This window comes from Synchiropus splendidus, chromosome 2 (assembly GCF_027744825.2).
Source record: "Synchiropus splendidus isolate RoL2022-P1 chromosome 2, RoL_Sspl_1.0, whole genome shotgun sequence".
Taxonomy (NCBI): domain Eukaryota; kingdom Metazoa; phylum Chordata; class Actinopteri; order Syngnathiformes; family Callionymidae; genus Synchiropus; species Synchiropus splendidus.
The window spans coordinates 14,307,437-14,335,233 of record NC_071335.1 but is presented as its reverse complement, the minus strand read 5'-3'; the positions used below and the strand labels follow the sequence as shown (position 1 = coordinate 14,335,233).

The 27,797-nt window shown below is 44.2% G+C and overlaps 4 protein-coding genes across 5 annotated transcripts; 2 read left to right on the top strand and 2 right to left on the bottom strand.

Annotated features, from left to right (window-relative positions):
• The first annotated feature begins 599 nt into the window (after positions 1 to 599).
• Positions 600 to 6,288, top strand: LOC128753894 (tripartite motif-containing protein 16-like). Of its 2 annotated transcripts, XR_008413884.1 has the most exons (8): positions 600 to 1,242; positions 1,499 to 1,594; positions 1,667 to 1,900; positions 2,004 to 2,160; positions 2,236 to 2,292; positions 3,128 to 3,181; positions 3,260 to 4,914; positions 5,324 to 6,282. XR_008413884.1 is itself a non-coding variant. In XM_053856063.1 (7 exons), the coding sequence occupies exons 1-7, from the start codon at positions 673 to 675 to the stop codon at positions 3,799 to 3,801; spliced, it is 1,710 nt and encodes a 569-aa protein (XP_053712038.1). In that variant the 5' UTR covers positions 600 to 672; the 3' UTR covers positions 3,802 to 6,288. The 2 variants fall into 2 exon arrangements, 1 of the variants encoding a protein (XP_053712038.1); XM_053856063.1 differs by having other exon boundaries at positions 3,260 to 6,288.
• A 1,347-nt stretch (positions 6,289 to 7,635) lies between these two features.
• Positions 7,636 to 9,065, bottom strand: LOC128754535 (ecto-ADP-ribosyltransferase 5-like). Its single transcript, XM_053857229.1, has 2 exons — positions 8,924 to 9,065; positions 7,636 to 8,262 (listed from the first exon to the last, which is right to left on the bottom strand). Exons 1-2 carry the CDS (start codon positions 9,002 to 9,004, stop codon positions 7,777 to 7,779), a joined length of 567 nt encoding a protein of 188 aa, XP_053713204.1. The 5' UTR covers positions 9,005 to 9,065; the 3' UTR covers positions 7,636 to 7,776.
• Positions 9,066 to 10,403: 1,338 nt separating this feature from the next.
• LOC128753321 (von Willebrand factor A domain-containing protein 7-like) lies at positions 10,404 to 23,255 on the top strand. Its single transcript, XM_053854906.1, has 21 exons — positions 10,404 to 10,408; positions 11,618 to 11,816; positions 12,004 to 12,211; positions 12,575 to 12,660; positions 12,734 to 12,827; positions 14,971 to 15,099; positions 15,187 to 15,373; positions 15,444 to 15,613; positions 15,703 to 15,815; positions 16,351 to 16,467; positions 16,752 to 16,952; positions 17,024 to 17,159; positions 18,368 to 18,520; positions 18,584 to 18,676; positions 18,750 to 18,859; positions 19,329 to 19,493; positions 19,902 to 20,225; positions 20,603 to 20,947; positions 22,153 to 22,385; positions 23,009 to 23,109; positions 23,248 to 23,255. Exons 1-21 carry the CDS (start codon positions 10,404 to 10,406, stop codon positions 23,253 to 23,255), a joined length of 3,177 nt encoding a protein of 1,058 aa, XP_053710881.1.
• Positions 23,256 to 25,094: 1,839 nt separating this feature from the next.
• Positions 25,095 to 26,498, bottom strand: LOC128754440 (ecto-ADP-ribosyltransferase 5-like). The gene is made up of 2 exons (XM_053857064.1): positions 26,424 to 26,498; positions 25,095 to 25,914 (listed from the first exon to the last, which is right to left on the bottom strand). The coding sequence occupies exons 1-2, from the start codon at positions 26,475 to 26,477 to the stop codon at positions 25,138 to 25,140; spliced, it is 831 nt and encodes a 276-aa protein (XP_053713039.1). The 5' UTR covers positions 26,478 to 26,498; the 3' UTR covers positions 25,095 to 25,137.
• Positions 26,499 to 27,797: the final 1,299 nt, after the last annotated feature.

Below are 27,797 nucleotides of genomic sequence, written 5' to 3'. Positions count from 1 at the left end.
CCGTGGTAGAGTGTCACAGGGGAGGTGCTCGCTCTCCACACCTCCGAGGCTGGAGCGCTCACTCCAGGGTTTGATGTCCTGTTGTGGGCTGGAGCTGGGACAGGGATGAGGCGAGTCTGGGACAGAGCGTTACTTGGTTTATGACTTTGTCACAGCCAAACTGCACAGAAGCGCACATTCAGAGCTGGACACACACCGGGCACCTCTTCACTTCTGGAGAGACGTCACTCACTCAGCAACCCCTCCCACATGCAGCGGCCACACACATAGAGGAACAGCGCACCTGCAGCAGACACTCGACATTCACTCCTACAAAAGCCTATTTTAAGGCTTGGAACGCATTGTTTCTTTTTCCATTCATTGCAATGGGAAAAATCGATTCAGATTTCAAACAATTTGCTTGTCGAACGGCCGTCTGGAGCGGATTGTGGTCGAGAACCGAGGTACCACTGTACTTTATTCATGTGACTGTTGTGTTCCCATATAAGAAAGTGAACCTGAAATTCCAGCTTCATAGCACATTCCGAGTCAGGGTGAGGGGTGGGGGTGACATTAGAGACTGTTGACACCAAAAACAAGGTGTTCCATATAAGTGTGAGCAGGAAAAAGGAATGCACTCATTTGCTGCTCATTTCTTTTCAAAAATACATTTGCTGTGGAAGGTTTGGCGTCATGGCAGAGTCGGGTTTCCCATTACCTCCAGAAGCCTTTTGTCCTCTCTGCGGGGACACGGTGAGAGATCCGGTCACTATTCCATGCGGCGATGTTTACTGCCTGGAATGCATCAAGATCTACTGGGACCAGTACGACCACATCGGTGTCTACCGTTGCCCAGAGTGCCGCGCCACATTCACCCCGCGTCCTGTGTTGAGACGGAACCTGCCAGACGTCCATAACGGGCGGCACCACCTTCCTGAGCTCACGCCGTTCCCCCACATGCAGCGAGAGTCCTTCTGCGATTTTTGCGTCGGCCGCCGCAGCAAGGCCGTCAAGTCGTGCCTGGTGTGTTTGGCCTACTACTGCGAGACGCACGTCAAGCCGCACTACGAGTCCTCCACCTTTAAGAGGCACAAGTTGGTGGATGAGACGGGACACTTGGACAGGAAGATCTGTCCCCAGCATGAGAAAGGCCTGGAGCTGTTCTGTCGCTCTGATCAGATGTGCATATGTGTGCTGTGTACAGTTCGAGAGCACCGCAGCCACAACATCACCTCGGCAGAAGAGGAACGGAATGAAAAGCAAGTAGGATTTTTTTTTTCTTTTTACTCATCTCCCAATATATTTTGCATGTTACGCGCCACTTCTTTGGAAATGATGTACCATTCAGTTTATTTATTTATTTTATGTGCCTCAGCTGAAGACTGTTTTCACTTCCATTTATCATCGTACTTTTTCTTTATGAATTAAAAAATATATAGCCAAAGCTAATAGAGCAAAGATGCCATCCACCAGCTTGTCACGACTCATGATATCGATGTGTCATGATGTCCTCCATCAGAAAGTGCTGGTTGTTACCCAGTCTGAAGTTCAGCACATAATTCAAGAGAGGCTGAAGGAGCTGCAGGAACTTCGCCACAATGTGGACGTTCTCAAGGTAAGTTGGTTAGTCGGATGTCGCCACCCTTTGTTTTCAAAATGAAAGTGACTGATGCCTTTTATCCCTCAGAGCAATGCCCAGCGGGCGCAAGCAGAGAGCGACAAAACATTCCATGAAATGCTGCAGGCAGTGGAGCGCTGGAAGGCGGAAATGAATCAGATGATAATGGCTAACATGCAGGCCGCCATGTCGCAAGCCGAAGGTTATGTGGAGCGTTTGGAGCAGGAGATTCAGGAGCTGCAGCGCCGAGACACAGAGCTGCGTCAGATCCTGGAGACGGAGGATAACATTCACTTTTTACAGGTCAAACAAGCACAACTTTGCAGAGTATCATTTGTTGTTGTTTAGGAACGTACTTAAGTGCTTTAGCTGCATATTCTTAAAAGAAATATCTGGGGTGAAACAGAATTTCCCAACGCTGTGCGTCCCTCCGGAGGCCATGGTGCCCAAAGTCCTCATCAATCCTCAGTTCTCCTTCAGTGAGATGAGCAAAACTGCGACAGATATGAAGGAACATCTGGACGACATCTGCACCAAAGAACAGAGCAAGATCTCCAAAACAGGTTTGATTTCATCTGCACTTTTGAATGATAACGTTGATCTCTGACAATTATTCGTAAATGTCATCGTCTCCACAGTTAGTGAAACTCCGATTTACATCCTGCTCCCAAGAAACGGAGACACACGGACAAAAGGTATCTGACTCATCTTAAGTGTTTGACAATGCTATTGCACAAGTGGAGTCAGAACAATCAATAAAGAATATGTCTGACTCTGGAATGGTTTTACATATGCAAACTGTGGATGACAAATGAGATCTGGAGTCACCTGTAGCTGAATACGTTAAGAATATTAGCATGTGCTAAAACAGACCTTTTCTTTGGTCATATGGCGAGTCAGTCTCTTCCACCACATCCTGTCAAGTTACACATCTCCTTTTCATGTTCATGTTCCCTCTTTTCATCTGTTTTTTCCTGGAGGCTCTGCCTCTTTTTCGTTCCCTTTCTCCCACCCTTGTACACTGTTTCCGTCCAGGCCCTGTCGGCATATTGTCAAAACAGAAATAAGATCAAATACAAGGAGCTGTTCAACATTGTTTTTGTTTAGTTTAGTTTTTTATTTCAATTTCATGAATACCATATTCTGTAGAAGAGGATTAAGGGCCAGTGAATTCTCACTTTAAAGTCATTTTATTTTCCGTCACTGGCCCCATTCTCTTCCGTAATATTTATTTATTGCACCCCCAAAATGATGTTGTGAAAAAAGTGTCAGTTTCTTTACTCAGAACAATATGACTAGCGATGAATTGACAGCGAATTCATTTGGTCCTGTAAATAAATGTACAATATTTACAGTCAAAGATGAGCCTCTGTTTGGCTATGTAGCATGTAGCATCATGGATAGCAAGGAGCATGAGCATTAGCTCTCTGACACAGTTTCTAAGCAACATTTCCATTTCATTTTTTGCTCCTAAAATGCACACAGATCTATCGATAAATGATTAAATCAATTAATATATTTCTTCTACAGCTCCTGCTCGGATGGATTTTCAGGAACCAAAAACAAGAAGCGACTTCTTGAGATGTAGGTAGAAATGTGACTCATATCTACTGGATATCTACAAACAGCAGTGTTTCCTTCCATTCCTTTCATTCCCCTCAGACGCATTTCAGATGTCCTTTGATCCAAACACGGCCTTCAAAGAACTTGTCCTGTCGGATGGGAACCATAAAGTCAGCCGCAAGAAGACCGCCCAGTTTTACCCGGATCACCCGGAACGCTTTGACGGCTTCGCCCAAGTGCTCTGTAAAGAAGCCTTGAGTGGTTTTAGATTCTACTGGGAGGCGGAGTGGAGCGGCGAGTTTTCCATCGGAGTGGCCTACAGGAGCATCAGTCGCAAAGGCAAGAATTCCAACAGTCTGCTCGGCTACAACGACAAGTCCTGGAGTCTCCTCTGCTCCGATTCAGGCTACTCAGCCTGGCACAACAAAGTCGACCGCGACCTTACTAACTCTCCTCGAGCCACACGTATAGGCGTCTACCTGGACTACGCCGCCAATTCTGTAGCTTTCTACTCAGTTTCAGAGAGCATGGAGCTCATTCATAAGTTCAGAGCTCAGTTCACGGAGCCTTTGTTGGCAGGATTTGGAGTGGGCTCCTCAGTCACCCTCTGTCAGCTCAAGACACCTGGCAAGCCCTACTGAAACTGAGGCACACATTTATTCAATTTGTTAGATTTAGAGGGGGAACATTTGGCTTCCACTCAACTCCGCTCGAGCGTAAAGTCATTCACTTTAATAAATGTGCAATATTCTATTTTTCAAAATTTCATCGATTTTTGCTAGCAATGTTAGAATGTACTTCATAAAATGTGTAGTTTTTCAGAGCCTTCTTTTGCAGAGGATAACAGCTTTTGACATAAACACCTTCAATAAACTAAACTGATACTTTATGTTTTCTGCTGTGCTGGTCCTATTCCATGTTATTCAAGGAGCCACACTTTATTTCACTTCCAACCTGTTCAATCTCACTGTTTGCACTTTGTCAGCTGCGCGCTTTATAATCACTTGATCATGAACGCATTGTTATCGTACTGAACATGATCATCATGTGTTTTCTGGAGGGTCAGTAGGGGGCGCACACCCCCTCATACCTGCATAAAGCAATATGGTGCATTTATTTTGAGTTCAATATTCTGTAGCAAAACACAAAACTGAGTGACAGAAATGTACAATACGAATACTGTAATACTGCATGAAGTCTTGTGAAGTTTCGGTTCCGCAGCATCCGATGCAGAACCACCAGATTCAGGAACAGTTTCGTTCCTGGTGCTGTCAGGCTGTTGATACTGTTTATTTGTTTCTTTGGTCATATGGCAAGTCAGTCTCTTCCACCACATCCTCTGCTTTACTTATGATTATATTTATGAATTTGCACAGCTTTTCCAAAGCATTTTGGCTGATAGACAGACAAGAAACAGCTTTTTTGATGTTTATAAGTGACAGGGTGATGTGAAGCTCATACAGGTAGTTTCAATATATTTGTTTCTGATCTGAAAAATCTACCAAGGTAACTGGAAAAGATAAATGAAATGATCACAAGGGGAAGAAATAGCTGCACATTTCTGTTTTTTGAGTTCATGCAAATGGGGAGCACTTTTCAAATGATGTTGTCTTTGTAAAACACAGCAGATTTGTTTATGTTTTTCTTGTCATTGCATTATTCCAAGTGGAAAAAACTGCAGTCGCTGTTCATTTGTTTGTTTCAGCTGGTCAAGAGAGCAGCGGGAGGAAAGCGACGGCAGCGCTCAGCATCAGGTTTGGGTCACAAACTACATGTCTTTATTGTTGTTTATGCTGGATGTGTACCGATAGTTTCAAGACCCCTTCATGAAAATGACAGAATATACAAGAAGAGCACCGTTAAGCTTCTTAGTCTACGCCAATACGTCTACATTCAGACTTGCAAGAAATGTGAGGTTCATCTGTCTAAAATCTATTTTTGAATTTGACTGTATTTTCTTACGAGAATGATGTAATAAAATGAAGTTGGCAAATTCAAATTTCTCTTCCTGGACACTGCTCATTCATGTGTTATCAGAGGACACAAAAAAAAAAACAATGGGGCTGATGTACCTTTGTGTCCATGTATATTGAATTATAATGTAATTCAGTGTCGCAGTTGGATTTACATAAGTCACACAGTGCTTCTCTTTTCCCTTGGCAGATAAAATGAATACTTCAAGTGGAATGAACAGTTCAGCGTCAACAGCGTTCATGGATCACTTTATACCGAACTTCGCCTTCGGTCTCATTTCCTCCAGTTTATTCCTCGGCGTCCCACTGTACAGCTTCACGTTTTGGCAGCTCCTTAAAAACACCAGAGGGAACCCCAATTCAGACATCTTTTTTGCCAATATAATTGTGGCCGATTTGTTATTTTCTTTGTCTTCCATTTTCTACTTGGTATATTATTTTCACTCTTTCCGGCCCTGGTTCCACGCATACACATTCTCAGTTGGACTGTTGTACACGGCACGTCCCGTCTTCCACTGCTGCGTCTGCGTGGACTGTTACGTCGGCGTCGTTCATCCTGTGTTGTTCCTCCGATTCCAGCCGCTGAGGTTCAGAGTGGCCTGCACCTTTGTTGGATGGCTGATCAGCTTAGCCTCCTGCTTCTATTCCTGCATCACCTTCTTCGATGTTCAGAATCTTATGACCTATTTCGGTGAAAACATTGTCTTTTTTTGCATAATGCTCTTTTGCTGCCTGTCAGTTCTCCGCACCCTGTGTTGTAACGGACCAGGAGAGAACTTGGCAGAGCGACGGAAGAGGGACAAGGTGAAGCGGAAAGCCTTCAAAATCATTTTACTCCTCATGATCTCAATGAGCATCAATTTTTCACTGTATATTTGTGTAATTCCTCTGCTGTTCGTCATGACAAATGATGAGTATGTTTTAGCAACCGTTGTTACTGTTGCTGCTAGTATACTCACTGGATATGTGCATCCACTCGTCTACCTTCATAAATGTGGGAAGTTGACCTTTTTCAAAATGTTCTGAATTAGTTTCACCTTTCTGTCCGGTCCGAATGTGCCACGTCGGTAAAAGGGTCAGTGAGGTGAAGTGATGCTAATTCAATGCAAGTAAAGTGACATGGCGCACACTCATCGATTCATCAGGTGGTTCTTTTATTTCAAAGTTCTGTGAAGGCTTGAAGACATTTGAGCACAATTCAACTTTCCTGTACTCATGGCCCACTACTCCACATCACATGTAGAGGGTTCTTCCTCACAGACATCACTACAAACTTCGTAGGGAGGGATTAGCATAGTGGCCTTTTTCGAAGCTCACCCAAAATGCTCTATACTCCATGTCCATTTTGGTTCTTGAACTCACCTTTGTCCTTGAACTCTGGGATGAAAAAAAGCTATTAAAAAAAAGCAGCACAAGTCGCATGTGAATCTATCTTCAGGGTAGCTGTTTGGAGTGTTACACGTATTTTTTCTCTCTTCTCATGCTGGAGCGCATTTTTTTGGTTCTGCATTTAGTCTTAAGGCAACTTTTAAACCACTCAGCAAACCTTGATAGTTTACCAGGGTCAAAGTTTTGAAGTGAGGCGTCACATTAGCAGTTAACTCTGCGGTGCCAATAGTCTTTGGCGTCAAGTGGGAGGTGCATCAGGTTTAAAAACAACTCACCGGCTTCTTCCCTCACTCATTTACCAGTGGCATTTTCTGGCACAGACTTTGGCGGGTGACAACATAAATTGTTCATTTTCCCTGTCGACACAGCAACATGAAACCAGAGTTTTCTTCACTTCATCCTGTGTCTGAGTCACTACTTTTAATGGCTTAATCTGGCGGTTTCATGTGGATGACAGGAGAAATTGTACAGAAGAGAATAGTTTCAGCAGACACCTGGCTGCGTGTTGACACGCTCATAATCACATGGAGCTGCCTCCCAACCACTCACAGTTCAGTTTAGCAGCAGCGTCGAGACCCTGACTCTTTCTCAATGGTTATATTGGTTATACAGTTCACTCATTTGAAATATTTCCATCTAACTAGGACATTTTCTGAACCATTTCATGTCTTCAACAGTCATGGATCAAGAGTTTCTACCACAATACAATCTAAAGGCCACATAGCATAAAGAGTTATAAATGTGGGCAGTAGACCTTTTTCAGAATGTTCTGCATTAGTTTGACTTCTCTGGTTTCTGTCCTGTCCAAATGTTCCACCTATGTAAAAGGGTCAGTGAGGTGAAGTGATGCTAATTCAGTGCATGTAAAGTAGCATGGCGCACACAAGAAGCAACATCATTCGATTCATCAGGTGGTTCTTTTATTTCAAAGTCCAAACATCTGTGAAGGCTTGAAGGCATTTGAGCTGCCTGAATGTTTTTTGACAAGTGCACAATTCAAATTCGACTGTGTATTTCCAGTACTCTTGACCTGGTACTCCACATCACATGTAGGTAGAGGGTTCTTCCTCACAGCTGTCACTGTAAAGACCTCGTAGGGAGGGATGAGGAGCTCATGTTCATTTGGAAATTCAGAATATTTAGAAATGTCTGCCCCAAAGCAGGTCTCAATCATAAAGCATGTTTTACCAAATGCTGGGCTCGCGTAGCCGTCCATGCTGCTGGAGGTGAATGAGCCAAACCGAAAGGATTTGTTCATAACATCTCGGGAAAAGCTGAGTCCAACCCTGCGGTAGACAGTGCGACATCTCCTGCCCTGCTTGGATTTGAGTCAGCAGTGGTCAGGTAGAAGTGGAGAGCGTGATATTGGAAGGTGGTTCTGTAGGAGGATGCCTCAGTGCGCACGGCCTGATTGAACTCTGCATAAAGCTTGGGCTGGTCAAGAGTGTAAGCGTAGACGGCCATTTTCTCCTTCAAAGTGATCTTGCCAGTGATCTTGCCAGTGATCTTGCTCAGGATCTTGTTGCGGATCTTGTTGAGGCGCTGTTGGAATTTCTTTTTGGATTCCGCTTCAAATTTATTTTGTGCTTTATGCCAAGCCAGCGTAAAGGTTCGGTTCATACTTTTTTCCTTTTCCAAGAGCTCTGCTGCCAGTTGTTCCATTTTTGAATCACATCCTTTATACATGTCATCAACAGAGTTGGGAGCGAGATCCAGGTGAAGTGGTGCATGAACAGCATCCTGGAAAACAGTGGGAACACACAACTTGCATGAAGGATTAAGTATACTGTAGTGGATCCTAGTTACTCCACTGCCAAGGCTGCAAGGCTCACCTGAACTGCTAGTCATGTGATTTTGTGGTTATGCGGTTAAAGCACATCCCTGAGTGTCACAGTTGTTGGTTTGCGTCCGGCGTATCTCTCTTGTGCATTTATTTTTAGCATGAATACATTTCACCGTGATCCTCTTCGAAATGTCAAGTGCCGTTGATAGAAATGCATGAGCCATTTATTTTATTTCTATATTTTTGCCACCAATAACGTCGTCCTTGTATATATATATATATATATATATATATATATATATATATATATATATATATATATATATATATATATATATATATATATATATATACATATATATGTATATATGTGTATATATTTTTTTGATTTTTAAGAGGAAGGATCTTAAAGCATATGTTTTCTGCTTGATTGAAAAAAAGGATGATGTCGTACAGACATAGATTTTTGATGATACTTTTCAGTCATACAGTATATAAAAGGTAAACTTCAAGTGTACCCACTTAGTTTAAGTATTACTCACAGTGCACTTGAATAAACTACTTCAGCCAAAGCACGACAAGACTGTGAAAACCAAAGTAGCATGAACAGCTTCATACCATTGTAGATCCAAGCCCGACCCCAAAGGTCAGCAAGAGAAGCATCACAGCCATTGTTGCACCTGCAGACGGACTCTTCATCAAACCTCTGCACCAGTTCTGCTCCTCTTTGACTTAAATGCAGAGCTTCTGCAGAGTCATCATCAAACTCAAATCATACCAGCCCACTTTTGTCTCTATGTCTGTCAGAGAAAATGAACCAAACACACACATGAAGAAGCAGGAACTTGGTGGGTGCATGTGGGGGGGGGTTGATGGTGATGTTCATCACCATGAAACTGCTCATCCAAAATGCTCTCAACTCCATGTCCTTTTGGTTCCTGGACTCACTTGAGTTTGTGAACCCTGGGACCAAAAAAATTCAAATGAAAAAAGCAGCACAAGTCGCACATGAATTCATCGTCCTTCAGGGTAGCTCTCTGGAGTGCTGCTCCTCTGTGGATGTGGTGATTTGGACCCTTGCTCAACTTGCTTCATCTCTTCATTTTGGCTGAGTCTGTGCCTTCTTTTGAATCTTTTTAAAAAACACATTTTTGCAGACTTCTGGATTTGCCACAGGGAATTTCATCCTCTGCGGTCTTGCCCCATGTTGTCTCTGTACCTCTCTGTTTGCTTGTCTGTCTGTTTAACTTACCTGATTCTTATGTGTCCTGTATTGATTTTAATCTTGTTTTTATGTTAAGCATCTTGTGACCTTTCACGTCACATGCGCTATGAATCAAGATCTCTTTTTTTTATTTCAACTCACATTTCTCCAGAGTTTTAGTCACTTCAGTTTGAGTTTTCACTCAGACTACAGTCACTGCTTTTAATCTGGCGGTTTCATGTGGATGATCGTACAACAGAGCATAGCTTCAGCAGACACCTGGCTGCGTGTTGACACGCTCACTCCACTCCCAGTTCACTTTAGCGGCAGCGTAGAGACCCTGACTCTTTCTCAATGGTTATATTGGATGAGGTGCAGTTCACTCATTTGAAATATTTCCATCTAACTATGACATTTTCTGAACCATTTCATGTCTTCAACAGTCATGGATCAAGAGTTTCTACCGTGATATAATCTAGTGGCCACGGAGGAAGACAGGCAGAGGACCTGTCTCACGGAAAAGATGAACTAAATTAAGATTTGTTGCGTCAAACCCTGATAAGAAATGCTGAAAGACAAAGAAGAGGAAGAAAAAAAGAAGAACAAATGGCCACCTACTTACGATCCTAAAGATGAACCATTTTATTTGGTAAAGTTGCTACAGAAAAACGCTTGGTCACGATGTGTTTATGAACTCTGCTTAGCCTGCCAGATGGAGGTGTCAGCATGAACCCCAGAACTATTGAGTGTCCCAAACCCTGAATAAGAACTGAGAAGGTGGGCCTCACCTCAGGTTCCTGGGGCCACCACATGGGTCGTTCAACCACTGCCATCGCCACACAAGCAAAGGCACAGCTGATCCGTCCACTGACCACACACACAGACCAAGACATTATGGGGTATCAAGACTGAGACAAGACCGCAGTGGGTGCGGGATTTTGTTTCAGTGAAACAAACGCACATTGGTTAACCAATCAGGTGTTAGCTGAAACAACCTGAAACACCCCCTGCGGCTTTGGTGGATCAGTTTGGACCCCTGAATTAAATGTCACAGAAAAAAAAACCCTCAACAAAACAGTACAAAAACCTAGAATCGTAACTTTACCAACTATACTTACAAATCACCTCGGTGAGTCCAAGACTGAGAAAAGACTGCATTCGAGACCAAGACAAGAGCTAGACCCTAAAAAAGTGGTCAGGAGGGACATCACTGACCAGTCAGGAGCCCCCAGCTGCCTGGAGATCAGAGAGAAGAAGTGAGCCAAGTAGCCAAGGAGGAGAAGACAGGCCTGACCCGACAGTGCAAGTTGCTATTGGAAAGATTTACCCTGAACCCGAGGAGCGCAATGAGCTCCATTACCAGTTGCATCCAAGCATGTCAGGAGCTGCAGACCCTGGCCCCTTAGTGGTTTCCTTTAAATGGCCTAGGAAAAGGTGTGGGGAGCACTCAAACAGCAGATGAGCACATTGATACACTCGCCACTCTGGTCCAAACCGGAGGTACTCCCTGTGACTCCCCTGAAACGGATTGTGAAAATGGATGTCTATGGCAGTTATTCGATCTCATTCCATCTGACAGGTTGCAGGAGTCATGTATTGAATCCAGGATGAAAAGGCTGCCCCTCATTGGAGAACTCAAGCTTTCTCTCTCTCTGTTAAGAAAACTGTTAATACAGGTGTGGCTGGTCTGTGTCCAATAATATTTCACACTGCCTCAAACTGAGCATACATCAGCCAAGGGCAATGACAAGGGCCTGTCAAAGACTTGTTTAAAACTATCACTATATCACTGCTGGGTGATCTGGTGCTTGCTTTCGCTGTCCTGTGGCAGCGTGCGGGAGCGTCAGCAACCAGCAGTGGAAGAACAACCCGAGCAAATCTGTGCATTTCTGCTGCTAAATATAAGTTGTTGACGTCCTCGCCGAGCACCTGTACAGTAATCTTTAATCTGTGCAGTAAACTGATCCAACTTGATCAACCTCTCAACAACCTGTCAGGTAAGATTGTGCTAAAAATAATGTGCTGTCACTTGTCATGCTTCATGCTTGACTCATGTCTACCGCATCAACCCCATAAATAAAAAGGACATGTCGTGTCATTGGTATAAGACTCCTATCCAGACGGACAGCCATGCTCCTGCTGGCAGCGCTCCTGCTCTCTCTGGCCAGCGTCGCCCAAGGATTTAAACCAATGTTTTCAAAAGATTCAACCACCCATCGGGAAATCACCATTCGTGCAGTCCTCCAAAAGACGGCCGAGGTCTGCCGGGACATGGCTGCCGCCGAGGGTCGAGACTTCAGCCTGACTGTAAGTGGAAATAGGACCTTCACACATCAGGTGAAACACCAAGAATGAGGATGGTGAGTGTGGTCCAGTGTACACGAGAGAGAAACTGTTCGCTGGCTTTTCTCTTAACTTTGGACCATGTATTGGAGTTCCTAACCACCCTCTGTATCCCGCAAAGCTCTGTACATCCAGCGCCTCTTTGTTTCAGATCGACGACAGCCTTACGCCGGAAAGAGTGCAGGAGGCCTGTTTGCCATCAGGAAAAGACTCCTCTATTCTCTCCACCGTCATGTTCCACACTTCTCTTCACACCATGACCTTGAGCAACGCGTTAGTGGACCAGGTGTACATGCTCAGCGCAGTGCGCCACTTTGACGACGAGACCATCCAGGGTGGACGTGACATCATCACAACAGGTCAACTTACCCTCACAATAGCCTTTTTTACCATAATCTTTTTATAGTATAGTATAGTATAGTGCCAAACAAGAAGCGGATGAATAAATCCAAATGACCTGAAATTATAGTTCTAGAGTCAAGACTACACTTCGTAGAGTCACATTCACAGAGTGTTTTGTTCTTTTTCAGTCTTTAAATATGTGGTGATCTTCTTAGTAAAGCATCTTCAGAGATGTATTGCTCCTCATTTGTTGATACTGAATATAAAGATGGTACCAACAGTCACTGGTCATCTGGCTATCACTGTTTACTTGTAGGTACATTGCATGAGCAATGAATGTTGCATTTAACATTTCACTCTTTGCTGATCGGCTGTTGAAGGTGTGGCTGCTGTGAAGCGAAGTGTGAAGCAAGAGGACTTCATAGCAGGTCGCCGGACCCTTGGCGCTACCTGCCACACCCTCCAGGTTAGTGGAAGAGCAACCCGACCAACTCTGCACATTTTTGCTGCTAAAATAATGTATTGGCGTCTTCATCCAGGACTTCTACAGTCACAGCAACTGGGTGGAGCTGGGGAAGACCTCACCGTACAGCAAGCTGATCCAACCTGACCAACCTCTGGACAATCTGGCAGGTGAGACTGTGTTTGGGACTTTCCTTCCGTGACTTGAAAACCTCACAGACCTGTTTGTCACGGATCCATACATGACTTGTGTTTGAAGACGTACTTTAGCTTGTTAAAATGTTTTATGGAGATCCATATCTGCCAGGTAAAGCAATTTGGGAAAGAAAAATGTCATCAGAAAAAATAATAATAATAATCCAAAGGAGATCCAAGATGGCACCAATGTGTGGTGCTGATCCTAGTGATCTACAGCCACTGCCCCCGGCTCAGAAACTACTAATACCCAGGCTCCTGTCTGATCAAGGTTTGGTGTTTGGGATTTCTTTAACTCGCGTCACCTGAATTTTCTCTGTGAGACACTGGCACACTGTCAGAGTGGCTTCCTGAAAACAGTGACTATTTTCACTCCCCATGGACATCAGGCCGAGGAGGACGAACGGCAATGGTTTGAAAAAGGACTTGGAGTGCAAGGAATTGTTCTTAAGTGAAAGGGTGAGCAACAGCTTTGAGGCGACTTCTTTCAAAGTAGGACGTAACAATGCTGTGTTCTACGTTGCCATCTACCGCCCACCCTAGTGCAGTAAGGAGTTTCTCTCTGACTTTGAGTGCCAGAATTGATGTGACCACTGGTCAGTCATATATGAGGCTGCAGTCATCTCTATTAAAAACTGCAATCCACGTGTCCTGTTCAAAACCTTCAATTCCTAATGCACCACAGACCGCCTGCTCACACTCAACCTCTGACACTTGTGACTTGTTTTTGGATTTTTTTATTGATAAAGTTGCCACCACCACAGCGGTCACAGACTTGACCATCTGTTGCTGTCTTAGGTCCTGCCACTTTTAACCGGTTTGAACCTGTAACTGTGACTGTTCTAGAAAAAGTGGTCAGACACATGAAACCATCTGGATCCCGTCATGATGTTGTGCCATCACATCGACTCAGAGATTTTCCCCCAGCGATTGGTTCGGTGGACTTCAAATTATTAATAGAAGCCTGGCTTCTGAAAAGTTTTAACCATGCCAAAAAACCTGGTCTGGGTTGTTCTGTCCTGGCAAATTATAGGCCCATCTCCAAGTTACCATTCCTCTCCAAAATTCTGGGAAATATAGTTTACTGCAACCGAAATTATTTCTTGTCGATTTTAATATTTTATAGGGTTTTCGGTATGGTTTTAGGTCCCATCACAGCACATAATCTGCATTGTTGAGCGTTTTTAATATTCTTAACCTGTGGTGCTGGAGAACATTGTGTTCTGCTGGATCTTACTGCTGCTTTTGCTACGGTCGATCACAACATTTGAATTTAGCGCCTCCTCCACTCTGTGGGCATCGCTGGGTCTGCGCTCAGGTGGTTTAAATCTAACATGTCCAAGAGCACTATGAGCGTTGTACTCTGTTCTACCTTCAGCCACTTGGAGAAACATGCATGGAAACACATGCATGTTTCTTGGGAGGAGTCTGTCCTGCAGCTGGTTCAGAATGCAGCGGACAGGTTTTAAAGTGGATCACACAAAAGAGAGCACATCACTCCTGCTGAAAACTGAATGAAACTAAATGCAGAAATCCTGCACCACTGGCTCATTGAAGACCGGTTTGCCCACCACTGTCTGGAGGCGTCAGATGCTGTGTGCATCACTGACTTTTCCATCCAATGTTGACAAGATCAGCATTCTGCATCACATGTTGACACTGCGCTTCAATGGATCACTGCAAATCAAGGAACAAAACCTGTTTGTTTTGTTTGGTTTTTTGTTTTTCTTTATTCAACATTATCATATAACTGAGTTTTATCAGGAACATGTATTTATTGATTCATTTATTTTGTTTAATCTGGTGGACTGAGTGGCGTCGTCATGCGAGCAATGATAAAGTAAACACATGACATAACGGTTTAAACCAAATGAAAGTGAGAGAATGACTTTAGGGAGTTACTCTGTTCGCTTTTAAACGCTATTTTTACATTTCAGCTGAGTTCTTACGCTCATCAATAAACCAAACGAGTCATATTCATTGCATCAAACCACCAGAGGGTGCAACTGAGAAGTCAGTGGATCACTGTGCTAGGTTTGGTCAAATGGAATGAAAGTGCAAAAACTCTTGACTGTTAAAGTGTTTTGGTGTTATTAACCTATTTGCATTTTTGCTGCAGGTCCTGATGTTCCCACCTGTAGAAACTGCGCAGGAGATAGTTGTGATGACAACATTCTGCCGGAGCTGCTGAACCTGGGACTCATCACGACTGGTTATTTTAGCCTGTTCTCCTCAGTGAAACCTCCAGGTAACACGTGTTTCAGTCCAAATTCGACAGTCTCAAAACAGTATCACTGCCTTGATAAACAATAATGTATATCTGTTTTCTACAAAGGGAAATGCAGCCACGGTGGGTTTTTTGATAGGACGAGCAGACGGGACCCGGTTGGGGGAATAAACAAGGATACAATGGGGTCCAGCCACGGTTCACTTCACCCCAAGGCAGCCGATCTGGCTGTGAAGGCAACCATAGAACTTTTGGGGGACATCAGATTGGCCGTGGGCGACAAGGCTTTTCTCCAGTACGAGCTGAGAATGTGTAAACCTCCTGTCAATACAATAAGTGATGCGGGACTCTTGCTCCGCCTGCAGATTGGTGGGCCTCTCCCAGTCCTCCGTGCTGTGTTTCGTCATCGACACCACAGGCAGCATGAGCGATGACATCGCCGAGGCAAAGAGAGTTTCTTTTGACATCATTGACAGGAAGAAGGGAACGTCCCAGGAGCCGTCTGCCTACATACTGGTGCCTTTCAATGACCCGGGTGAGTGAATTTGCCTCTGCGATACAAGCATCATATGGACACAAACGTCTGCTTCATTCACGTCAACACTGAGTTGCATGGTTTGACAGGTTTTGGACCTCTAGTGACGACAACTGATGCAGAAATCTTCAAAGCCAGCATTAACAAACTGACTGCCAGTGGAGGAGGGGACAACCCCGAGATGTGTTTGTCTGGATTACAGGTTGTCAAAACTGTCAATCTTCCATTTAAAGAGCAGTGTATTTATTTATATCTTCTGTTACAGTGTTTCTTTGTGTTATTGTTAATGCATCCACAATACTTTAATAGGTTACTTTATGTACAATATATTTTTAATGTTTAGTTGTTTAGATGCCCAACATGTTTCTTTCAATATGTTGACACAGGACTGAAGGGTGGATGAGGTTTCATGAAACAGTTTCATGATTTTCAGAGGCCAAAATGTTTGGACTTGAACAACTAATTCAATGAAACCACATATTATTTCTAAACCAAGAGCGCCATCTAGTGGCCTCTGAAAATTAGGACACTGTTTCCTCAACCCTGCGATACTGTTTCATGAAACCTCATCTATCCATCACTTGCAAACGTGTTCCTGACTGATGAAGAGGGCAGAAGGGGCGGGACAAACGACAGTTGAGTTTGATGGACATGTTGCCATCCAGTCACTTTGAGCCTGGTGCTGTTGTTCAATCATGTGCGTAAAATAACCAAGATACATGTTTTATGGTTTGTAGCTGGCCCTGACGGCAGCGCCACCTTCCTCTGACATTTTTGTCTTCACCGATGCTCCTGCTAAAGACGCTGATCTGAAAAGCACAATCACTGCACTGATCGAGAGCACCAAGTCTGTGGTGAGTCGATTCCATCCGATCGTCCAAGGTTGCACTTTGAAAAAGGATTCTGGGAAACACATGCATGGATAAGATTGTGGGAGCGGAGATATTTAAAAAGTGACTGGAACATGTTTCATTGACTATTTACATCCATTGTTTTCCAATGGAAATGCTGCTGATAATGATGCTAATACAATTGAGGTAGGCAACGCTGTTTAAAAATAAAAACAGAATGACATCAAAGGTCATCTGTTACTATCAAACTACCATCTTTGCAACCCCTTTTTTTCAACCAAATTCAGGTGACGTTCATGTTGACGAGCGTATTTGCAAGACGACGGCGCAGGGACAGCCAGGGTGTGGCCCCACGTTCAATTGGTCCAGCAGGCGTTGAGCTTTACCGTGACCTGGCCAGAGCCAGTGGTGGTCAAACCATCGAGGGCTCTAAGTCTGACCTTGCAGCTGCAACAGCTGTGATACAGGACTCGTCCGCCAGTGCAGTGGTGGGTACTTTATCGTGACCCTAAAACAATGCTGTGGTGGTTTTGTAAACCTGCCGTTGTGGCCCTTTCAGGTGACAGTTTTTCAGGCAGTGAAGAAGCCTGGAAGTCCAGATACTTTTACGTTTACTGTTGACGAGTCACTTCAAAACCTGACGGCCTACATCACAGGAGCCTCATCGCTGACTTTCATCCTTACGAGTCCCTCAGGTGATTTGAGACACCGAATTAGCTGGAAGAATAAGATCATGGAACTTCACTGATATAGTATGTTTCAGAATGCATGTTAGTGACAAAATGTGGCTTAATATATTGACGTTGGGAAAGTGGACTGGTGCGCGATGACAAAGGCAGCCATGACCATGGCATGTTGACTCGCTAGCAGAAGTGATTGTCTTGGATGTGAGGTTGGGGTTAGGTGAACCCACCCAACCTCTTTTTTTTTTCTGGTTGTGTCACGCTGCCACAGAAAGCGAGGCATGTGCTTCATCTAATCGAAAAAGCGACAACAAGCAACGCTGAACAGTTGTCGTCAGTACAGGATGCAGAAGTCCACTTTCGCCATGGGAGAAATCGTCAAATACGAGAGAAATGAATGAATGAATGTATGAAGTCAAGTCGAAGAATAGGGACACTATATTTCCTCAGTATAAGACTACCATTCTCACTGGCTACTGACCACACCACTCCAGCCACCTACCTCTGCAGACCCTTTCCTGACCTCTGAAGCAGTGTTTTTCAACCTTTATGAAGAAAATATCAGCTATTTTGTCATGCTATTTGCAGATACAAATCTGAAATGTGTCTGTTTAAAAATGTCTCCAGAAAGCAGTGGAGAATATGGCAAAAATATATCAGGATTTATTTATTTGAAATGACTGTTTCGATTTTATCACAATCTCTTTTGCGTGATTTTATTCAAGTTTGGGGAATTTTCATCTTTAACATTCTTTGCCTCAGCTTCGTAACAACAGTGATTCTTTCTCTTCACATTTTGGAGCGCATTTATTTGGTGCCGCATTTAGTGTATAGCCAGCTTTTAAACCACAGACTAAACCTTGGTTGTCTACAAGTGTCAGTCAAGTTTTCAAGTGACAGATTAGACAGTTTTTGGTGTCACGGGTCCAACAAGGAAGACTCCATCGTTCTGTCTTGCAGGTGTGTGGTCAAGTTAGAGTCGCAAAAACAACTAGAACTACTGCGACTGATGGTCGAGCCAACACATCAGCATAGATCTATCGTGTCTAGAAACAATTTGACCGAATCCATGTGGTCTCCTCACGTTGGTAGATCGTCAACACCTTCTCATTGGTCACTTTGCCATATCGCCCACCTCTCTCTGGAAAATTGGGTGAAACCAGATCATTTCCTGCTGTTGGAAATGTTGATCAGAGTGACAACGTCTCATGTGATTCTAGGTGCATCTCAGACGTCTAGTGAGACCAGTGGCCCACTGGCATCAATGACAACCGCAGGAAACCTCAGGCGTCTGAGCCTCAGCACCGGCAACCAAACAGGATTATGGGAAGTCAGCGTGAATTCAAACGACCCCTACTCTGTTAAAGTGACAGGTACGGCAACTGCATGACTATTTCAGGTCATCTTGCATGTTAATAGTTCCGTGATCTATTCAGGTCAGAGCTCAGTGAACTTCATCTTTAACCTTGTGGAGGTGTTTGAAGGAGCTCATGGGGACTTCAGTCTGAAGGAGGGACGACCTTTCGCAGGTCAGAGAGAGTTCATTGGGTTTCTGTGTCGCTCCATGTCTTAACTTATGGCAAATCTCTTGCCCTACTACAGGAGGGAATATCAGCCTCATGATCACAGTGACTGGAAGCGACTCGGTGAAGGTCACAGAGGTCACTCTTTTTGACAGCTCAGGGCCAACACAAGTTAATGGAACACTGGAGGTGAGTCCTGCTTTCACTGAGTTCCAGCAGAGAAGTTATGACTGCACTGTCATGTGATAATACCTGGAAAGGAGATTCAGAATCTGTAATATATGAGGTGGTTTTGATGAGTCCAAGGCTTGTTGCATCTTTGCTTGACACAGCTTAATAGTGAATAGTCTTCGGAGTTCCAGTTTAACATTGTTATTTCCATTAAAACATTAAACAGAGCACACAATTTCATTGGGCTTTGATAGAGGACAAAAACCTTCTTCCAGTTCATATTTGCTTAGCAGTGGTGACTGGCAGATGAGGATTCCTTATTTTCAGAGCTCAGTAGGTGGCGCTCTTGGCTTAGTAGTGTGAGATTTCATTGAAATAGTCGTTCAAAACAGAACATGAAAGGGATGGAGTGCCATCATCAGGATTTTCACTTCTTTTCTGTGGCAGGCAAGTGATGCAGCAGTGCATGACTTGTATTTCACTCCAGTCTTTAGGTGGCGGCACCTTTCTAGCACGGTTCAACAATGTCCCGGCAGGAGAGTATGTGGTGCGTCTGAATGGGGAAGAGAGCGGTTCCATATCCAGGGCATCAGCGAGCAGCTTCCAGAGACAAGCCTCCACACAGATGAAGACTTCCAGCATCTCTGTCACCGTGAGTTATCCTTCAGTCAACCATGGGGAGCCAAAGTCACGCCCCTCGACTTCTGCATCATGGGACCTAAAGTTGACAAAATATATGAGCGGGAGTCAATGGAGAGATAAAAGCTATTTTCTGATCTCGCTTGTAATATGTTACAGATTTCCCATATGATGTCCAGGTGGGACCGGCTCTACAGGCTCACAGCTGTAGCTGACGTTTGCTAGCTTCTACCTTTGATAGTTTAGTACCTTCAACATCTGCCTTAAAGTTTTTCTTTTGAGTGTGTCAAACGGTTCTGTCTCCATCTGCTCTTGACCTCATGATTTGTGAAGTAGCATCAGAGCTCACTTGAGCATGAAAACTCTTGCGAAACAAACCACTCCACACCCAGTCTCTAACCTTCAAGCGTCTGCATTATAGGCCGACGTGAGCAACACCAGCATTGAACCAGGATCCACCATCTCCATACCTTTCACGGTTGCCTCCATGGCCAACGGAGTGGTCAATGAGTCTGCGACAGGGACGTTCAAAGTACGATCCAACAACGACCGCAGCTTCCCATCTTCCTCACCCAGCTCTGTTACTGTTGAGGCTGGAAGCGGAGGGAAAGCCAATGGCACCATCACCGTAACGGTGCCCTCCAGTGCTGCATCAGGCTCTGACCTGACTCTGACTATTGAGGCAGAAAACGCAGATGCTAGTGACATCAACTACGCTGTGGTGCGGTTCTCCATCACTGCCAAGGTGAGGAACGTGTAAACGTGTGTCGAGCTGTGAGAAGAATATTCTGTTTCTCAGACAATTCATGTTATTCAGGCAGAGAGCTATTGAGTCTAGTTCACTTTTGCCAGGGGAGTCCAACACCAGAGACACAAGGGGCCAAATGATCTGACATTTATTTTATCTTGCATCGACATTTCTTGATTCCCAGGCAAAGATCTTTCTCAACAACACTTCCGTATTACGCAGCAGTTCCACATTCTGGTTAATGGCTCAGACAGGATCAGAAGCCTTCCTTCATTGGAAAATTGACAAATGATTCTTTTTCATGCTGTTGTTGGTGGTGCTGAGTCAGAAGCTCAACAATGTGAGCGTGAGCATCTTCGGCTTGTCGTCCTCAGGTGACGGACGTTGACCGGCCAGTGTGCCAGGTGGTCAGCAGAGCCAGCTGCCCCAGCCACTCGTGTTCCTCATCACAGTGGGAATTCATCGCCAACATCACTGATGGCATCAATGGCACTGGCATCGACAGCGTTCGACTCCGCCAAGGCAACGGGACACTCAACGTCAGCTCTGTCTCCGGCGCAGGAGGCGAGAACATCACTGTGGCTTCCTATAGCGCCTCCTGCTGTTTCCAGAGTGTGGAGTTGGTCGCTGTGGATCGAGTGGGTAACGTGGGCTCTTGTGTGGGTCAAGCTCGAGCACTGACCACTGCTGCCCCCACCACCACAGCTCCTGCCACTACAGTGAGCACCACTTCCTCCGCTCCCTCCTTCAGTACTACATACCTCCTCTGGGGCAGCTTGCTGCTTTGTCTGCTCCTGAAATGAAAATCAGTTAAGGTTCTATTGCAATGACAACAACACTGCGGAAGCAACACTGTTGTTTGAGCCATGTTTGAACACCAATTATTTCATTCATCAAATGGTATTTTATATCCTACAGAGACGTGTACACGAATATTTCTGATAAATTTGACTAAATGATTACGATGTGATGTGTTCATGATGTCATCTATTGAATCCTGCAATTGAATCATGCTTCGTCTTTGGCTTTTTGCCACAGCGAGTCAGCCTCCTACACCTTCACCTATGGACTCTCACTCTTCATGACCTTCTTCCTCTTCTTCTTTTTCCCTGTACTTCCATTTCCAAACCTTCTGGCCTCCCCAACTTTGACTTCAAACTGTAAAACAACAAAATAAGAAAAAAATAATCAGTACAGCGAAGCCAAAGTACATTAAATAATATCTGTTCAAAATAATAGTTTTCCAAAACCTATCATCCCGCAATCCTTTGCACAGGTGAAGGAGCAGGCGATTTTCCAAGCCGGACCTGAACACACCACAGCATAATGATGTTGGTACCTGTCTCAGCCGTTTAACACGGTAGCTCATAGCAACAAATCTTTTTACAAACATCCACCTGCGTGGGGTTCATAGTTCTCTGTATACACGGTGTATGTCAGTCAGGTGGAACCCAAAGTACCTGTAGAACTGAGAGAAAGGTGTGAACCTACTGTTTGTGAAACAGCATTAACTATTTTTATTTTCATTTATTTATTTATTTATTTTTACATGCAACCTTTGCGCAAGAAGTGATACGTAAGACACACATGAATCAAGTCCCAGACGTGGCCAAATACACAAACTACTCAAGCACACACAAACACCACTGTAAATATTTTAGAGAGGCATCAATAAATCATGGCATTATTAGCCTTTCCTTCACTTCATCTGTCACATCACAGCACTGATGCCATCCACATCTGCCCACAGGCTCATATTCACTCGTGCGTGAAGCAGGTCAGTAACTACAATAAACTACAGTCTCTCATAAACAGCTGGATTTAAGTGACTAGAGCTGGTCCAACCTTTTATCCTCGTCCAGTATGACGTCGCCCTCTAGTGGCCAAATGATTAACACGCGGTTTCTTCCCCACTTGTACACAGAATCAGACAGAGGACACAGGCGCGGCGGATGACTGCAACTTCCCACTCACAGTTGTGAGCGACTCACACATCTCCAGCTCCACCACCAGTCCAACCTGGAGTCGTGCTGAGCTAAAGGCCAGACTCCCTGCACACAAATACCTGGAGAGACGACACACAGTAGCAATACATGAGTACATTCTGCTCATAACTGATGGCGACGAACAGAAAGACTCCATGAAGATGAATGAGACGTTAGAAAACAGGACGTGGAAGAACAAAATAAAACAGAACTGAATAGCTCATGACAGTTTGACCCTTAACCTCCAACAGAGTATTGGTGGACCTTATTACCATCTGTATCTTACAAACTCGATTGCGAGCCAATAAATCGATGACAATCTTACGCCGGAAAAAGTGCAGGAGGCCTGTTTGCCAACTGGAAACATTTCCTCGATTCTCTCCACCGCAAAGTTCCACTCTTCTCTGGCCGCCATAACCTCCAGCAACACGTTAGTGGAGGTGCGGCTCGCGCTCAGCAAAGAGCGCCACTTTCACGGTGAGAAGATCCAGGGTGAACGTGACATCATCGCAGCAGGTCAACTGCAGTTCAACAGAACGTTTTGTGTGTGTGTTTTTTTCAAGAATGACAACCATAACCTGGCCCATCTTTTGTTACTGTTTAAGTACATTACTGGGCCAAAAATGATATCGAGTTGAACGCGTCATTCTTGAAAGCGGATCGGCTGTGAAGCAAAGCGTGACGCATAACAGTGTCTTCGGGGGCCGCAAGACCCTCGGCATAATCTGCCACACCCCCCAGGTTAGTGGGGCAACCCGACCAAATCTGCACATTTTTCCTGCAAAAATAATTCAGTGGCGTCTTCATCCAGGACTTCTACAGTCACAGTAACTGGGTGGAGCTGGGGAAGACCTCACCGTACAGCAAGCTGATCCAACCTCTCGACAGTCTGGCAGGTGAGACTGTGCCATTGTTAAAGTTTGGGACTTTCAATGCTTCATGCTACATGCAAAGATGTTACTTTATTAGCTAAGATGTAATGTTATCGCTGTAAATGTTTAGTAATGACTCCATGGTGTGACATTTCCTGCCAGGTTCATAAACAAAGTTGAGCAAGAAAAAAAAACCAGAAAAAAGAAAGATTGTATTTATCCGCTGCTTAAGTTTGGGAAAAGCAAACATAGAAATACATTGTTTTTTGTTTGTTTATTTTGTGTTATTAGATTAAATATTTCTTTTATTTTTTACATTTTTAAGTTTGATGAATTTGATGATTTTCTTCACAACTAAATCACACACAAAAGTCACTTTTAATCAAATCCATGAAGTTACTAAACAACAATAACACTGAACACTGTGTAGAAAACAAACTTTTAAAGTAAAATAAACAACAATACAAAAGTGCATCGTATAAAATAAATAACCTGAAACCTGACAGACCATCAACGACATGTCCAAGGAATGAGTACATCTGGTCCAGGTGCACGATTAGCTGCTGAAAGCTCTGGTCTTCAACAGAACTGGGCTGTTGTAGCTTTGGTTTCACCTGCAGTTCTCTCCAGTTAGCTTTGCTTTTGCTCCGTTGCCCTTTCGGTACCACTTGGATTTGGTGCAGCGGTTTGAGCCCAAGTGTCTTGTTTTACCGCAGATGCTGACTCTGTGGTTGCACATTAAGCGAACTGCAATTTGGTTGTCACTCTCCTTGACGGAGAAGTATTGACCGCCATCATGGCTGGATGGCTCTACTGTATGAGGCTGCAGGGCTGCAGGCGGGTCTGCAGCATCACAACAAGCAGTGTCATTCGCCGGAGAAATGCCTGCTTTGTTTCGTCTTTTTCATATTTTAATTTTAAATAGCATCTGATAAAAATATAAATGACATTTGTCCTTTGAGCTGCTGATCACGATGACGTCATAAATGCCCATATCAAAGCTAATAAATCGGTGAAGCCATAGTATAACGTGACATTAAGAGTTTCAGGAGTCACCATGGTCATAGGACGTTAAATACAACTCAGTGACCTTTATGAACAAATCACCATTCCTAACTGAGCCCTTAGCCTCGTCAACAAACCTCACGAGTCAAATACAGTGGTACCTTGTTTTCGGATCTTCTCCTAGTCTCCGAGTTTTTCTTTTTTGTGTGTCAACTGGTTCAGTCTCCATCTGCTCTAGTAGTATCAGAGCGCATTCATCTGTGTGTGGAACTTCCGTCTCTGTTTGGATTGTTTTGCAACGACACAGAAATTGGCAACAGGCACAAACCTTCACAGTGCTGCATTGACAGTTGAAAGTATGGAAGCCCATTTTCGCTAGGTACAGAAAAAAAAAAAAAGGAAAACGTTCATATCTTTAATGTCTTGGGCGTCTTTGAGCTTAAGACACATGGCAAGCCCTACTGAAACTGAAATCTTAGCAGCTACATTTGCAAAAGGATTCCGCTCATCTCCGCTCACGCATAAAGAAACTCACTTAAAAGTTGTATACAAACAATGTTATGTTTTCTAAAAGTGAACACTTCCCAGAAATAGCCGCTTGACAAGTCGGCACATTTCTACAGGCGGGTGCAAGCAAACTGCGTTGTTTTTCCAGATGTAAGCATTGTGTGCAAATGAGAGGGTCAAAAAGAAAACAAACAATGAGTTCATGACTTTTCCTGACACCAGTGATGTAGGATACAGCGTCAACTCATCTGCCTTCATAAATGTGGGCCGTTGTGCAGGTAAAGTCACACATCTACTCATGAGTACAATTCTGATTTCTGCATTAGTTTGACCTTTCTAGCTTTAGATGTCTGTCCTCTCAGAATATGACACGTCGCCTACCTATAGCACATGTCAGTGGCCATCTGTACAAGGGTCAGTGAGGTGAAGTAATTCAGTGCATGTAAAGTGGCATGACACACATGAAGCAACATTCGATTCATCAGTTGGTTCTTTTATTTCAAAGTCCAAACATCGGTGAAGGCTTGAAGGCATTTGCGCCTAAATATTGTTGACAAGTGCACAATTCAAATTCGACTGTGTATTTCCAGTACTCTTGACCTGGTACTCCACATCACATGTAGGTTCAGCGTTCTCCCCCACAGCTGTCACTGTAAAGACCTCGTAGGGAGGGATGAGGACTTCGCGTTCATTTGGAAATTCAGAATATTGAGAAATGGCTGCCCCAAAGCAGGTCTCAATCTTAAAGCATGTTTTACCAAATGTCGGGCTCGCGTAGCCGTCCATGCTGCTGGAGGTGAATGAGCCAAACCGAAAGGACTTGTTCACAACGTCTCGGCGAAAGCTGAGTCCAACCCTGCGGTAGACAGTACGACATCCCCTGCCCTGCATGGATTTGAGTCTTTGAACAGCAGTGGTCAGGTAGAAGTGGAGAGCGTGATATTGGAAGGTGGTTCTGTAGGAGGCTCCCTCAGTGCGCACAGCCTGATTAAACTCTTTATAAAGCGGGGGCTGGTTAAGAGTGTAAGCGTAGACGGCCATTTTCTCCTTCAGACTCATCTCGCCGGTGATCTTGCCAGCGGCCTTGTCGGTGATCGTGTCGCGGACCTTGTCGAGGAACTGTCTGACTGCCGTTCTGGGTTCCGCTCCAAATTTCTCTTGTGCTTTATCCCAGGCCTGCTTAAAATTTGAATTCTTACTTTTTTCTTTTTCCAGCAACCCAGGTGCCAGTTTTTCCATTGTCGTAACACATCTTTTATACATGTCGTCAACAGAGTTGGGAGCGAGATCCAGGTCAAGTGGTGCCTGAACAGCATCCTGTAAAAGAGTGGGAACACACAACTTGCATGAAGCATTAAGTATGAGAGAGTATACGTACGTTGCAGACCATGTACTTGTGCTGTAGAGAGATCCTGGCTACTCCACTGTCAAACCCCTATGAATGGATGTGCTGCGACTGTTGTTCTCAATATATAGCAAATTAAATGGTGTATACGAACCATGCAAGACGATACTATATAATATATAACATGTCTTCCATATAGTGTAAACTTGAACTACAATCCTATATGGTTCTGAACATTTTAACAAAGTTAATATCTCAAGGAAAATGACATTAGTACTGTACCTATTATTAGTTGCTGATTTTTGTTGATAGTTTTCAGTCAAGTCATAAGCATACTTCATTAAATTCGTGAATATATGAAATACAGTATCTAAAAAGTAAATTTCAAGTATATCGACTCGGTTTTAGTATTTTAAAAAATTTACTTCAGCCAAAGCACGAGAAGACTGTGAAAACCAAAGTTGCAAGAGCAGCTTCATACCATTGTAGATCCAAGCCCGACCCCAAAGGTCAGCAAGAGAAGCATCACAGCCATTGTTGCACCTGCAGACGGACTCTTCATCAAACCTCTGCACCAGTTCTGCTCCTCTTTGACTTAAATACAGCACTGCTGCTCACAAAATAGCAGCGTCATTATCAAACCAAAACCACAACAGCCCACCCTTTGTTGCTTTATCTGTTGGAGACAATGAACAGGACACTCACATGAAGAAGAAACACCTCAGCAGAAAGTGTCTGAAGGTCTGCTCACTTGCATGGATGGACTTAGTCTTGAAACGCTGCCACTTGAGTGGGGCCGAAAGAAATCCAGGGGCCACAAACTGCTTAATAATATGTTCCTCAATTTGAACTATGTATTATTGTTTCAGCTATATCTGCATCCCTACATTTTTTTAAAGTACTTTGAGTATAACAACATTCCTACAGTAAATAGTCATCACTCCTTTCAATATTTCTTTGACATCCCTTTTTAAATGCGGGGCTACAGTGACCCAATGAGATTCAGACCCAGGAATTGGAATGATATTGGCTCTCTAACACAATCTGGCCTTGTTGGTAGGACCTACTTAGTCAAAGACAGAGACAGGTGTTCCATTGTATTTATTGTTCCAGTATTTTTCCACAGTGTTCTTACCTTGTTCTCTGGTCATTGGACCTTTCCACGTCCCAGCAGCAGTGGTTGTTCGAGTCGTTCATGGTGCTCCTACTTCTTTGCTCGGTGTGGTATTTTGATTACCCTCCAACATCTATTCGATGAGTTGTTCTGCAGCCATGGAGGCTGATCTACAAGAACTCCGAGAGATTGTTGCCCAGTTAAGGGCTGACAATGAGCGGTTGAGTAATGAGGAGGTTCACCTGAGTCTACCACATCGGTGCTGCCCACTACATCAGCTGTTGGTGCCCCTGTCACTTGGAGGTTAGTATCTGTTGCTAGAGACAGAATGTGTCCCATCTTCCAGGGAAGGATAGGCATAGGACTGAGTGAGTGGACTGAAGAAGTACAGGCAGAGATCAGAGCCTGTTTATTTGATCACCTAGCTAGAGAGGAGACGTGACTCAAGTATCACTCGAGCATGGACCGAATAGTTGCCATTTTGTGTGAGTTACATGGGTGTGCCGAATCATACATTGCTCTTCAGGAAGTGTTCTTTTCCAGGAGGCAGCAGGAGGGGAAACTCTTCAAGAGTTTGATTTGGTCCTGTAGAGCCTCATGGAGACAGTGAAACAGCGTGCACCTATCCCTATGCCAAGTGCCGCAGCTTTGCTGAGAGACCAATTTGTTGAGCGAGTACTTGATAGCTCATTTTGCTGTGACCTGAAACAGCTGGTGCGCAGACCGCCTGATGTTACACTG